The sequence below is a fragment of the Gallus gallus genome, chromosome Z (genome assembly GCF_016699485.2).
Source record: "Gallus gallus isolate bGalGal1 chromosome Z, bGalGal1.mat.broiler.GRCg7b, whole genome shotgun sequence".
Classification (NCBI taxonomy): domain Eukaryota; kingdom Metazoa; phylum Chordata; class Aves; order Galliformes; family Phasianidae; genus Gallus; species Gallus gallus.
The window spans coordinates 39,804,481-39,817,346 of NC_052572.1; the positions used below are offsets into that span (position 1 = coordinate 39,804,481).

Sequence of the window (12,866 nt, forward strand, 5' to 3'; positions counted from 1 at the left end):
CACCTTCCACATGTTATCAATCAGAATAATCAGCAAGCAAGTGGTGGGAGAAAAACTAATTTGTACCATTCATTCAAGACAGTCACAGATGGAGAAAGAGCCCTTTACCTAGCCTAAGCACTTAAACTGAAGACTTTACATAACTAAGGTTGTTTTCTTTGTCATAGAAATTCAGCAGAAAGTCAAATTTTCACATAAATTAATATGGATCTATGCACATAAATTTAGGTTTACTACTGCTATACAGTAAATTCATTAAGTCACAGCAAACAAAGCAGCTTCTTTGGTGTACACATTCAAATCCTCTAAAACATCATGGTCTTTTCCAGCCTAAGCTCTCCGTTCTTGTAATACTGTAAGCCATCACAATCTTGGCAAGACTGAACCAAAATTCACCTTCTAGTAAAATCACACAACCAGTTGCTAAGAGTCATTTCACACATCTGCTTTTTTTTTTTCCTGTCATTGCACTGATGCTAAATATTGACCTGCCAGACACTGTAATCAAGGTTTAAAGGAAGTATTTTAGAAGTAGCAAACATAGCAACATATTTATTACAGCCTCCACAAACCATTCTGATAGTTTTAGAGATCAAATTCCTCCTCCAAAACTCAAATATCTTTCTTTTATGAAGACATCAAACAGCAGCCCTTTACACTTTCCTAAAGAACTGAAGTGATCCAGGTTTGCAATTACTTTTGGAGGGTTAATTTTATTACCTATTGTCACTAATTACAAACTCAGATTTTTCCTTATTACCTAGTAAGGCCTAAGATAAATGAAAACAAGAAACCTCAGAGAGTTCCCTACACAGCAAGTTCAGTATATGTAAATCACAATCTAGCTTGTTGAAACCTGCAGACAAATCCAAATACATGAAAACAACAAGAACTTTCACACTGACTTCAAGAGGTTATACAACAACCTGTAATGCCCTCAAAGAACATCTTCTAGGACAAGCTGAAGCTACTAGAACTAGTTTCTAGACAAACCTGAGCAACAACCTAATTCTTTGGATAAGAAAGACTATTTACTTTGCTATCCTGAACCATTATTCAAGGGAGATAAATATTTATTTAGCTGCTCAAAGACTAAGCTTAATTTATTAAAGTTTACAGAAAACAAGTAATACTCACCTGACCAATGTCTGATTGTGCAGATCCCACACTGCAATGTTCCCATCACTGCAGCAGGAGAAGCACACCTTGGAATCAGGGCTGATAGCCAAAGCATAGCAGGCAGGAGCTGAAGATGTAAGCTCTGCTTTTATACGAGGAGTTGGCGCTGCCAGGTCCCATATGGATAATGTGCTGGCTTCCCCGCCAACAATTAGGGTGCATCCATCAGGCAGTAATTTACAAGAGCGGATGTAGTTATCTCTGTTCTGTACAACACAAATCACCTCCGTTACGTTAATACGTGCCTGCCAATGATGACCACTAATATGATTCTTACTGCATCCAAGTTTTAAACAGTAAGCAATTTTTTCCAGTACCAAAGTACAGAAGAGAAATCAGCATACCCTAAAAGGTTTCAAATGCCTACTTCTCATTGCTATCTTTCTTGAACCTGATGAAATGCAAGTCTTCCATCCAAGGTTCAGGCTGGACGTTAGGAAATACTACTTCTCTGAAAGGGTAGTCAGGCACTGGAATGGGTTGCCCAGAGAGGTGGTGGAGTCACTGACCCTGGTGGTGTTCAAAGAGCATTTGGATGTTGTGTTGAGGGACATGGTTTAGCGAGAACCATTGGTGAAGGGTGAATGGTTGGACTGGATGATCCTGTGGGTCTTTTCCAACCGTAGTGATTCTATGATTCTATGATCTCATTACACTAAGATAGTGCCAAAGTAAGCTTGCATTTGAGAAAGTGCACTCCATCAATTACGATCAACAGCATCACTTCTCATATGATATCTAAGCAACCACTTATGAAAATACAGTTGAAGTCTCATGTCTTTCAGATCTTAGAGTTTTCTTTTAAGTGACATCTTATACTCATCATTTTAAAGTGAAAATGTTGAGTTGTAATATTCCCCTACTAGTCCTGGATTTTTGCTGGTTCTCTTGCTCCACATCACTTCTGTCATACTTACTGGTTTCACATTTTTGATACTATTGCTGGCAGAGATACTATAAAAGATTTAGAGATGGAAAAGATTTCAACCTTTACATATTACAAAGCTGTCTTCTTAAGCATATTGGCTGTCCAACATTAACAGTTCGCTAGGAAATGCAGGGATAGAATCAGTAACTGAAAACAAAAAAAACCCACAACACTAAGTAAAAATCAAAAGCACTTCTACTACTATGAGTTTTTTGTGGTGTTTTTTTTTTGTTTGTTTGTTTTTGTTGGTGGTGGTTTTGCTTGTGTTTTTGCTGATTTGTTTGTTTTAAAATCACAGAGAGGGAGCAGCAAGTAGTGCACTGGGAATGTCAGCTTAGCTATTGGCAGCGATACAGATCTGTAACTAAAATGAAGGCAGCTAGGACTGAGCATCCAGAGACAAACCTGCCACAAAACAGAATACATATTTAACCATACATATACTACTCCTGGACAACTGACATGGGCATATCAGCAAATGAGAGGTAAAAGCTTGAAAAAACAAGCACATTTATTATGATCAAAATATAAGAAATACTTTTATCCATAATATATGTTATTGTATTTTATGATATAATGCCTTCTCAGTTAACATTACACTGACTTGTCTCTTTCCAAGTGTCTACACTGCTTTAGTGTAAGAAGCATTTTTTATTTAACAGGTTTTTTTTATTTATGTTTTCAGCTAACTGCAAAATCAGCTTGCACCTGATGGATACGCATAGAAACCAGCAGAAGTGCAGCAACATGAAGTGACCTTGCTACCTTGTCATACTATTCCTTTATACAGCTACTACCCTCTTACAAAAAAAGACGTAGTGATTTCTGGCATGAGTGGAACACCATGGAATGTCCCTGTCTCAGCCAGGCTTCCTTTTAAACCCATGCAGAAAAAAAAAATCACCAGCATGACTTGGATGGGGAAAGAATCAGGTATACTCTCAGAAGTCTTATCTATTATTTGACCCTTATTATTTGACATTTATCACTAAACAAACCAGTCCACTTCTCTGAAACACCACCTGCTCAGTGTTTAAAAAAAAGTCAGTTAAATACATACAGCAGGAAACAGAACTGCCTGCTATTTCCTTATAATATGAACAAAATCCAGACAAGGACAGCTATTTCCTTATTGAGTCTCCAAGGAGAAGTTACCCTTCTACATTAGTTCCTGTTCACTTACCAGGCAGTCAAGCTGAGAGACAGGGCTCTTGTTCCCAGGCTGGCTGATATCCCAGACTTTGACGCACCCCTTGCCACCCGTGTACACATGTCTTGTGGGGTTGCTGATGGTAACTGCGCACACAACTTCCCCATGGTTCAGAGTGTTGATCTGACGGGCATGGCGAGGGATTCCTGGACCGATGAGGGCATCGGGAGGGAAAGGAACAGGCTGCATCTGGCCATCTGCAGTAACATGAAAGGAGTAGGCTCTTTTTGGGGAAAGGAAAGAAAGGAGAAGAAAAAATATATCAGCAAAGATAACAGTGCTAAAATGACAGAAAAGGATAGTACTTTGTGTTTTCTTTCTTTAATTTTCATGAGAAAAAGACTGGGAAAGCTACAGAGCCAAATAACATGAGGTATGTGAAACCTCACAGAAAGAACAGGACTCCCCACAGCCATTTTCAGCTTTCATGTTTCACTTAAACTGTATGTGCAGTGAGGAGGCACATTAAAATCTCCTATTAACTCCATGAATCAAGGTTGTGGCCATCACTCTGCTACTTGGACCATTAGAAGAGCTTTCAGCTGCTGCTTTCTACTCTACTACTGGTTCTGAGTCTCAGCACACGTCCTGCAGCAGTATTTCCTGACAATCTTTCAGATGTATTTCATGAGGTTTGCACCTGTTACCATGAGCTCTTAGTTAAACTTCTCTTTGACCTATTTCAGCACCACATCTTCAACATCAGCACTGGCTGTGCTAGTATGTCTCTCTTTCCAGCTGGGAACTAGTTTTGTACACAAAATGGCAACATGCAGAGTGGATGTACGCTCTTTCATCAGAAAGCTGACACCATCTTCTCATAACTATATTCTCTTGAATAAGTATTTTGGAACAGTTGAAAGGCTCTGTTTCCCAGGTAGTTTTATCACTTCTGCAGTGTCTGTATCTACACACTGCATGATTTCAAGTATGTGAAAACTCAAGGTTGAGGCAGTGAGTCCCAGCAGTGACAAACCATTACTCCTTAGGGAAAGTACACAGAATTATTTGTGTTTACTATGAAGATTAAAATCAGTTCAACACAAAGACCAGGCACAAAAAGCAACAAATAACTGTTTCAGATTCAGGGTGGTATTTTTTGTTTGTTTTTAAAAATAATGAAAATACTACTGCAAAAGCTGTTTGTATTATACTGGTGAGATACTGCTGTTACACTCACTGCACTCTTATTCAAGAGAGCAAAGTGGTGAAAAACAAGTAATGTTTTTACAAATAAGATACCTTCTCCCAATTATACCGTTATTTTTTTCTTATATATTTTTGTTTTCCGGACTGTGCGTTCTTTCCCAAATGAACCTTCTTCCTCATAAATCTTCAGTTACTATAGTTGAAGTTAAAGCATTTAATCAATCTTCAACAGACCAAACAGTAGGTAATTCAATTTAATTTTTTGTTCTAAGCATGTAGTTTTCAAGTATTTTATTGCACATTTCCAAGTATTGCACAGTTTGAAAGAAAGGAACAAGTCAGATTTCTGTAATAGATACCACAATGTACTTGGGCTTGTTTCCTAAAGCAACTGAGGAACTGAGAAGAAGATATTCAGAGTCAGAAGTAAATAGAGAAGGCTCTGTTTTTATTTCATACAGAACATAACAGTAGTGTCACACAAAGCAATACCACAGTCTTCACCAGAGGGGAAGGGCAAAAGGTAGTTGACAGTAACTGCTATAAACCAAAGAAGTCAAATGTATACACATGCAATTCCTGTACCTTATTCATGTTTTGTGGTTGGACAAGTCAACTGAAGATATGCTCAGAGAATGCATACATAGAAAATGAGGAACAAAAAAGATGACAAATAAAACTGATGAGAACTGCCAGATAAGGAAGTTTACTCCCTCATTTGTATACAAGTTGCAAAGTGTATCAGATGCATCTACTCCCATGGAAGACTTTCCCTTTTTTCCTCCCTTTTTTTTCTTTTTGTATAAAGAATTACACTAACGATAAAGGCTGACAGAGGAATCTGTACCATTTATGTGAAGAGCAGTTAAGACAGAAATGTCCCAGAGTAGCTATTCACCAAACAGGTGAGACAAAGGATGAGTGAGGAAAAAAGAGCAGCAACAAAACTGCTCAAGGCTGAACCTGCTCAGGTTCAGGTATAAAACTAAAGAGTCACAGCATTTGTGAGGCTTAAAAGCTAGGCCCCATCCTGGGCTACAGATCAATTTGTTATTTGTTAACAATAAGAGTACACAGAACTGCAAAACTGTGAAGTCTCAGTCTGCCCTTGTTTTTATCATGGATATAAGAAAAACAATTAAACAAGTATTGAGCAATTCTTCCCATTACATTCAAGATGAATAATCCACTTGTACTTTTTTTTTTTTTAACCATCCTACAGATGACGACAACCTAAATGTTCTGTTCAATTCAAAGCCATTAAATAATTGGTGTTTTGAAATGATTCTGAGCATTTACACAGCTTTCACACTTCTTCTGTTGAAATGGGGTGGGAAAAAGACAATAGGAACATTTTTGAAGTGTTCCATGCACACTGTAGCATTAAGATGGCTCTTCTGTTCTGAAATGCCAGAAATTTATCCCAGTGTATTTTTAATTAAGTATAATCTTACCAGTATATTTACATTTGAAGTCTGATTATATATCATATTAGTAGCTTCATTTTTATCATCACAGTCAGGCATTTGCTTCCAAGACTCATCAGCCCTCAGAATGGCAGTCAAACAGACCAGTAGTAGTTTCTTAGAAGTCAAAGCAGCTTTTGTTACAGTGCAAGTTATCATCAATCCACTACTTAAGAAAAATGGCTACACATTGCCAAATCCCTATTCCTCTGCCAATACAAACACACAAAAAAGTAAATGTTCCTGTTTGCTCAAAGGTATGTGGTATGTCAGGCTAACATCAACACTGTCTAGTAACATCTACTACATACCATAGTATAGCAATTTTCATTTCAAATGCCCTTCTCTTCTTTCCCCTTCACAACTCAGCCCAAAGGAAACTTGTAGAATTTGCAAGACCGACACTCCCTACATGAAGTAAGCTTCTTTCAGAAGAATAAAATAACAAGGGCAGCAATGCAAATAACTTATCTGCTGCTTAAGTGCTAGAGTCCTAGGTTACCTAGGCGACCTTGGTTATCACATTACTCTTCAGACTGGAAAGTAATCTCTGGTTTAACACCCCTTCTCAAGCAGGGACACCTACAGCAGGTTGTCCAGGCACCATGTCCAGGCAGCTTTTGAAAAGTTCCAAGAAAGGAGACTACACAATACCTCTGGACAACTGAATCCAGACTCCTTCCAGTATGTCCATGTCTATCTTGTACTGGGTGGCCCAGTACTGGACACAGTGCTCCATACTCCAGATGTAAACTCATCAATGCTGAATGGAGGGGAAGAATCACCTCTCTTGACATGCTGGTAATAAGGCAGCCAAGGATACCACAAGCATTCTTAGCAGCAAGGGCATATTACTGGCTCAAGTTCAACGCGGCGTCCTACTACATTGCTACTTACAATTAAGAATTAACTGAATTTTAATGAGATAATTTACACATCTGTATCCTTGAATGTGAGGAGTATTTTGGTGTTCCAGCTGTTCCAACATTGGAAGAGTCAACACAGTTTTTTCTTTGGGGAACAAAGTCTCTCCCACTATAAATGAAAATGAGATTTGAGAACATCTGATGAAACTGAACACATATATGTCCTATAAGACCTGATGACTTTCATCCTAGGGTCCTAAAGGAACTGGTTCGTGTATTTGCCAAGGCACTCACTGTCATATTTAAAAATTCATGTATGTCAGGTAAAGTTTCCCATACCTGGAAAAATGGTAACCACCACTCTTGCTATTAAGAAGAGAAGAAGGGAAAATCTAGGAAACTAAAGGCTGGAGAGCTTCACCTTTGTCCCTGGGAATATCATGGAACAAATCCTCCTAGAATCTATGTCAAGGACCATGCAAGATATGAAGATGATCTAAGATAGCCAGCATGCCTTCATCAGGGGCAGATAGTGCATGGTGCCCCTGTATAATAGAGGACTACATTGGTTGATAAGACTCATCTGTGTCATCTACCTGGACTTCTGCAGGGCCTTTAGTCTAGGAGAATTCCTTGAAAGTAGCCTGGTGGAGAACAACTTAGAGGTACTGGTAGATGAAAAGATGGACATGACCCAGCAGTGCGTACTTGCAGCCCATAAGACCAACGGTACCCTCAGCTGCATAAAAACAGGGGTGGCCAGCAAGAAGACAGAGGTGACTGTCCCCCTCTGCACTGTCCTTGTAAGGCCCTACTCAGAGTACTGCAGCCAGGTCTGGGGCCTCCAGCAGGACAAAGATGTGGAGCTATTGAAGTGGGTCCAGAGGAGGGCCACAAAGACAATCAGAGGGCTAGAGCACCTCTCCTATGAAGACAGGTTGAGGGATCTGAGCTGTTTTAACTTAGAGAGGAGAAGGCTTCAAAGAGACCTCAATGCAACCATTCAGCACTTAGAGGGGGCTTACAAAAAAGATGGAGAGTGAGTTTTTATGTGGGCAGATACAAGAATTAATGTTTTTTCTAAACTAAAAGATGGTAGGTTTAGATTAGATATAAGGAAGAAATTCTTCACTATGAGAGTAATGAGGTACTGGAACAGTTTGCTCAGAGAAGATGAGGATGCCCCATCCCTGGAAGTATTCAAGGCCAGGTTGGATGTGGCCTTGGGCAAATTTATCTAGTGAAGGTGTTCCTGCACAAAGCATGGGCATCTATTTCCTCTTCCTCTTCATATTAATTTTTACACAACAGGCTTGAACATTAACTCACTGGTCAAGAACATGGCAAAACAGCTAAAATACCCACCTATTATCTAAAAGATAGACATAATGTATGCACTTCCAGTGAACTTAAAATGCTATGCTATCAAAAAAAAAAAAAAAAAAAAAGACTTCCACTTAATCTCTCTATTCAAAAAGACAAACAGAATTCTTTAGCTGGCACAAAAATACTCTAGCTGCAGAACACAAAAGCAGACAGTTCCTTCTGTTGATGAGTGTGCTTTCAGTATGATGAGTCACTCTGAAAGTAATCCTCCTATTTATTTCCATGGAAACTACAACAGATACAAAGAACACAAAGCACTATTTGATAGAGCAAATTCTCAGCTACAAAACACTATTTTTCAACATAGGCACTACTATTAACTATGCATTTTTGCCGGTGACAAACAAGAGCCTGCATGGCACACTCATAAAAGTCTGCACCAGCGGAGGTGATCCACTGTCACTGTCATCACTGCTGAAAGGTACCACCCATCTCTCACTGTGCCCACATACACCAACTGGTCTCTAGAAACATTTAGAAAGTGTCAAAAAGCAAATAGGAAACCTATCTTTTATTCTAGAATATAATAAAGTTAACACTCCTTTAAAATATTTCTCATTGTACATTCACTGAACAAATGGAATGATTGGGTGAACAGAAAAATTCCTTTTTTTCCTCTCTTGAACAAGAGCTAATGTTTACCAAATGAAATTCCCCTTTACTGCTAAAAGGAAAGAATTTTTTCATCTCTGTCAGTGTCTGTGTAAAACATTTGAAATGCAATTTCATTTGAAGCATGAATATTGAGAAACACGACTGTTCTCAGTACTAACATTACTTCAAAGTCATAGATACCAGGTGAGCAATGCTGTGGACTTAAGTCTCATAAATGAGCTTGAAAATCTATGCTCAGTTGCTCATCCAACTAATATAAGATGTGGTTCACATTCTGGAGAAATCCACAAGAATACTAAAAGCTAAATTACTACTTTTCTAAAAAGGCTACGCAAAGCAAGAAACATGTTCATAGCAAAATACTAAGAACCTATAGCACATGGCATAGTTAAATACATCAAAAAACAGAGTGCAAGACTCTGACATCACATGTCTATGTCCAAAATAGGAGTGATTTTCTTCACTAGCACCAAAGAAAAAGATAATTACTGATCAGATGATGATCACTTCAGGCAATTTGGAAAGTTGGGGGGGAACAAAAAAAAAAAAAAAAAAAAGCAAGAGCAACTGCTAAGAAAAGAATAATTTACTGGTAAGAAGACACACTGAAACCAAGAATATTAAAACATTACAAGACCACATGAGCATACACAGAAATATCAAATTAATACGGACAAGCTAATAAGCCTCATAGGAAATAAATACTTGTTATCAAATGCAAAGCCTATAGTTATATACATCAGGAATTAGTGAAGACTTCAAGTTTTCTAGGTTGCTACCTTGATCGCCCAAGTAATTTTGCAGTTAATTTGAAGGGAACAAAACTGTTAGATTCACATTCAGGAAGATGAAAAGATGGTAGTAAAGACATCTAGCCTAGTTACAAAACAAGGCAAGAAACGGACAAGCTTTTCAGAGCATATTCCCTTGGTAAGAAAAGATAAAAGAGTAGGAGAAGATTCTTCAGAGGCTACTGATTTCTAACAAGCTAGGCCATTAACAGATCCCAGAATGCATAGGGGGTAAATAAAATTAGGTGCTATCAAACATGTCACTCCTCTGGGAAGAAACATGATTTTCTCTTGGAAGCAAGGCTGAGTGAACAGTCTCTTCAGAGTTGTTCTTAAAAACACACAGCAGTGAGCATATATATACTTACAGCTGGAGATTCAGTAGCTTAACCTGACATATTCTGTACCACTTACTAAAACTCCAGATCTCAAAAAATAAGTTCACTGCAGCATCTTACTTGTACTCTTAGATAAAGGGGATTTTGAGAATAAACCAAGAGTACTTGACTAGTTTGCCTGAATATATAACACCTGTACTCTGTATGGACAATACAGGAGACTTGCCTAATGAAGTTGAGAGCTATCGAAAGACATTGCAGGCAGTGCAACTTAGCTAGGACTGCATCTAGACAGATGTAGCCAAACAAGATGATTCTAAAGTTATCACTGGAATGTCAGCAGTTCAGTGTCTGAAATTTTATATTTGATACACATATAATGAAGATAAGCAAATAAAGATCATTTACAGAAAATGACTGGCTCCTATGACCGTGAAAAACATTATGGAACACGATCAATCAAATCAAGAGAAGAGTAGACACTATGTCTCAAAGTTAGTGATCTGTGAAGCAGTACGAATAAAGTTCTGAACCGACTAAATTAAAAAATTAACAGCGACTATGATTTGGCTATAAAATAACATAATACAAAGTTTAATGTTATACAAGCACGGTTTTTGTGCCTTGAGAAGTGCAATTAGGACTCAACCACAGAACAGTCCTGACTGAACAAAACTAGGTTTTCATAGTTTATATGGCTAGGCATGGAATAATGGAATATGTCCCTGAAAGCCTGTGAATACATTTGGTTAGAAGTAAAAGCTTACAGGCATCACATTATGTGATCTCCAAAAATATTTTATGTAAGGATGCCAAATTCTACTGAAGTCAGCAAGAATGAGTTTGACCCTTAACAGGAGAATATTTTAAGAACAAAGTATGTTCCTTACTGTGCTAAATTTAAACACACTACCTTCTGATACATAACACCAACTCAGACACCTCACATTAGTAGTCTTGTCAACGTACCACCAGCTTTTCTTTAAGTACATCCAAGATCTAACAGGTTTCTCACATTACCAAGAGTTAGCTATGTCGGTCCTCAGAAAAAGTGGATATCAGGTGGATAACAGTAAAGAGATATCTAGGATGGCTATTTTAATATAAGAAGTCTTCTGCTTTCATACTGCTGTTGAAAAAGAGTATAAGAAAGCATGTCTTTTTGCCTGCATTTTTAAAGATGTTTGAATTGCTGACATCACAACTTATCAGTATGTATTAATAGAAGTTCAATATGAAGACAAACAAATATGTGTGTGTATACATGTAACTTTCAACATTATGCAACTTATAAATTACACATTAGTTTCTGATTTGTTCCTGAAGTGGCAGAAGGAAAAATTAAAACTGTTAATTCCCCAAAATCTTGTAACAGATTGGTACAGAAGACAGCATGCAGCAGATCACTTGAGCACTGGTTGCAGTAATTGTTAAGTTGGTTTCAAAATGATGTACCTAGATTGTGAGGTGCTACTCTAACTGCAGCTTTTTCCTGAAAGACAAGTCAGGACTGACTAACAAAAGTGAGGGTAGGCCAAAAAACAAGGTGGTCCTAACAAAGTAAGAAAATCGTTTGAGTTCTCTCTGCTCCTTTATCTCCAAGAAAACAGATAAGCTCTGTTTCCCCATCCTACTAAAACCAAATTACTGGGGAAAAAAAAATAAATACACTGATGCATAGTTTTTCATGAATTTATTTCTGTTGTTTCTGTAAGTCCATCACAGTCTCTAAGTACATCGCAGTAGGATTTTACTTAAGCATCCTTCCATTAATAATTAAAATTCTTCAATAAAAAGAAGTTGCTGTGTACGTTAACCTACATCTATGTGTCCCCTACTGCAGAAAGGGTTCCTCATCTTTTTGCTCTCCAGCTGCATGCTTATACAAACGTTTTTTAAACTTTGGCCCATTATACAAGGTGTGCATCAGTTGCTAAAGTAACCATTTCAGATACTCATGCCTTTAAAACAAGTGCCAGACAAGGAGTCTGTGAGTTCGTACTACACAGTCATGATTGGTACAGTCAGAATTTGACTTTCAAACTGTTTTTCCTTACACATTTTACCACTATCTTCCCGTTTGTGTTTCCTTTAACTGCCTTTATGAACAAGAAACTGAAACAAACAAACAGGATTTACCTTCAACAGCTTTTCCTTGGAAACAGCTACATGCACATCTGTCTGGGGGTATGACATCTACCATTCTACAATTTGTATGCTGTACCTAATGCCAGAAGAGGTCCAAAAAAAATCTCATGGGAACAAGCAGACACTGTGTCCCTTGGCATTTTTCTTCAATACGTTTGTATTCCCTGTAAATACTGCTGCTGTTACCAAAGTGTGAAAAAGTTACTTACGGTTTTCCCCCAGGAATCCCTGCGAGATTTGGGGGGATTCCAGGTACTCTCATGTGAGGAGGAGGATCAAACCCAACCTGACAACGGAAAACAAATTAAAAATTACACTTGCAATTTCTCATTCAGCAAAAACTACTTCTCCCCCAAGATATGCATTTAACCAAAATACAGCTTTTACTTACAGTAATAGCTGAGTAGGGATGGACAAAACAAGATGTTCTCCCTCAGCATGCTTCTGCTAGAAGTACTCATATTCAACATAAAACCCATAAAGCACACCACATATTCACAACACTAAGCATCACATACACAGACAAGCACGTTAGTGTGAAGCTTGCCCTGGAGCTGAAGAGCCCACGTGCTGCATGCAGCCACACTCTGTATCTGCTGGCAGCAATCACTGATCCATGCAGGCACAGTGGATGGCTCAGAAGCAGCTTCAGGCCCCCATCAGTTGCTCTGCTGGCTCTGTGCTGCATGGGTACCTCAGCTAGGAGATGTCTCAGGGAGTTACACTGCAGGATGCTCACAGATTTGTCTACAGCTTAAAAACATTATTTCACAGGCTCTTTTTATATACT

At 38.3% G+C, this 12,866-nt stretch overlaps 1 protein-coding gene across 5 annotated transcripts in view; it reads right to left on the reverse strand.

The window, feature by feature from the left end:
* The window catches only part of TLE1 (transducin like enhancer of split 1), a 71,602-nt gene that overhangs the window by 3,035 nt on the left and 55,701 nt on the right, over nt 1–12,866 (reverse strand). For all 5 annotated transcript variants that reach the window (XM_015280363.4, XM_003643035.6, XM_015280362.4 and 2 more), the window contains 3 exons: nt 12,286–12,362; nt 3,291–3,540; nt 1,138–1,385 (listed from right to left, as the gene is read on the reverse strand). In XM_015280363.4, coding sequence (XP_015135849.1) covers nt 1,138–1,385; nt 3,291–3,540; nt 12,286–12,362 — 575 coding nt within the window. The remainder of the gene's footprint in view (nt 1–1,137; nt 1,386–3,290; nt 3,541–12,285; nt 12,363–12,866) is intronic.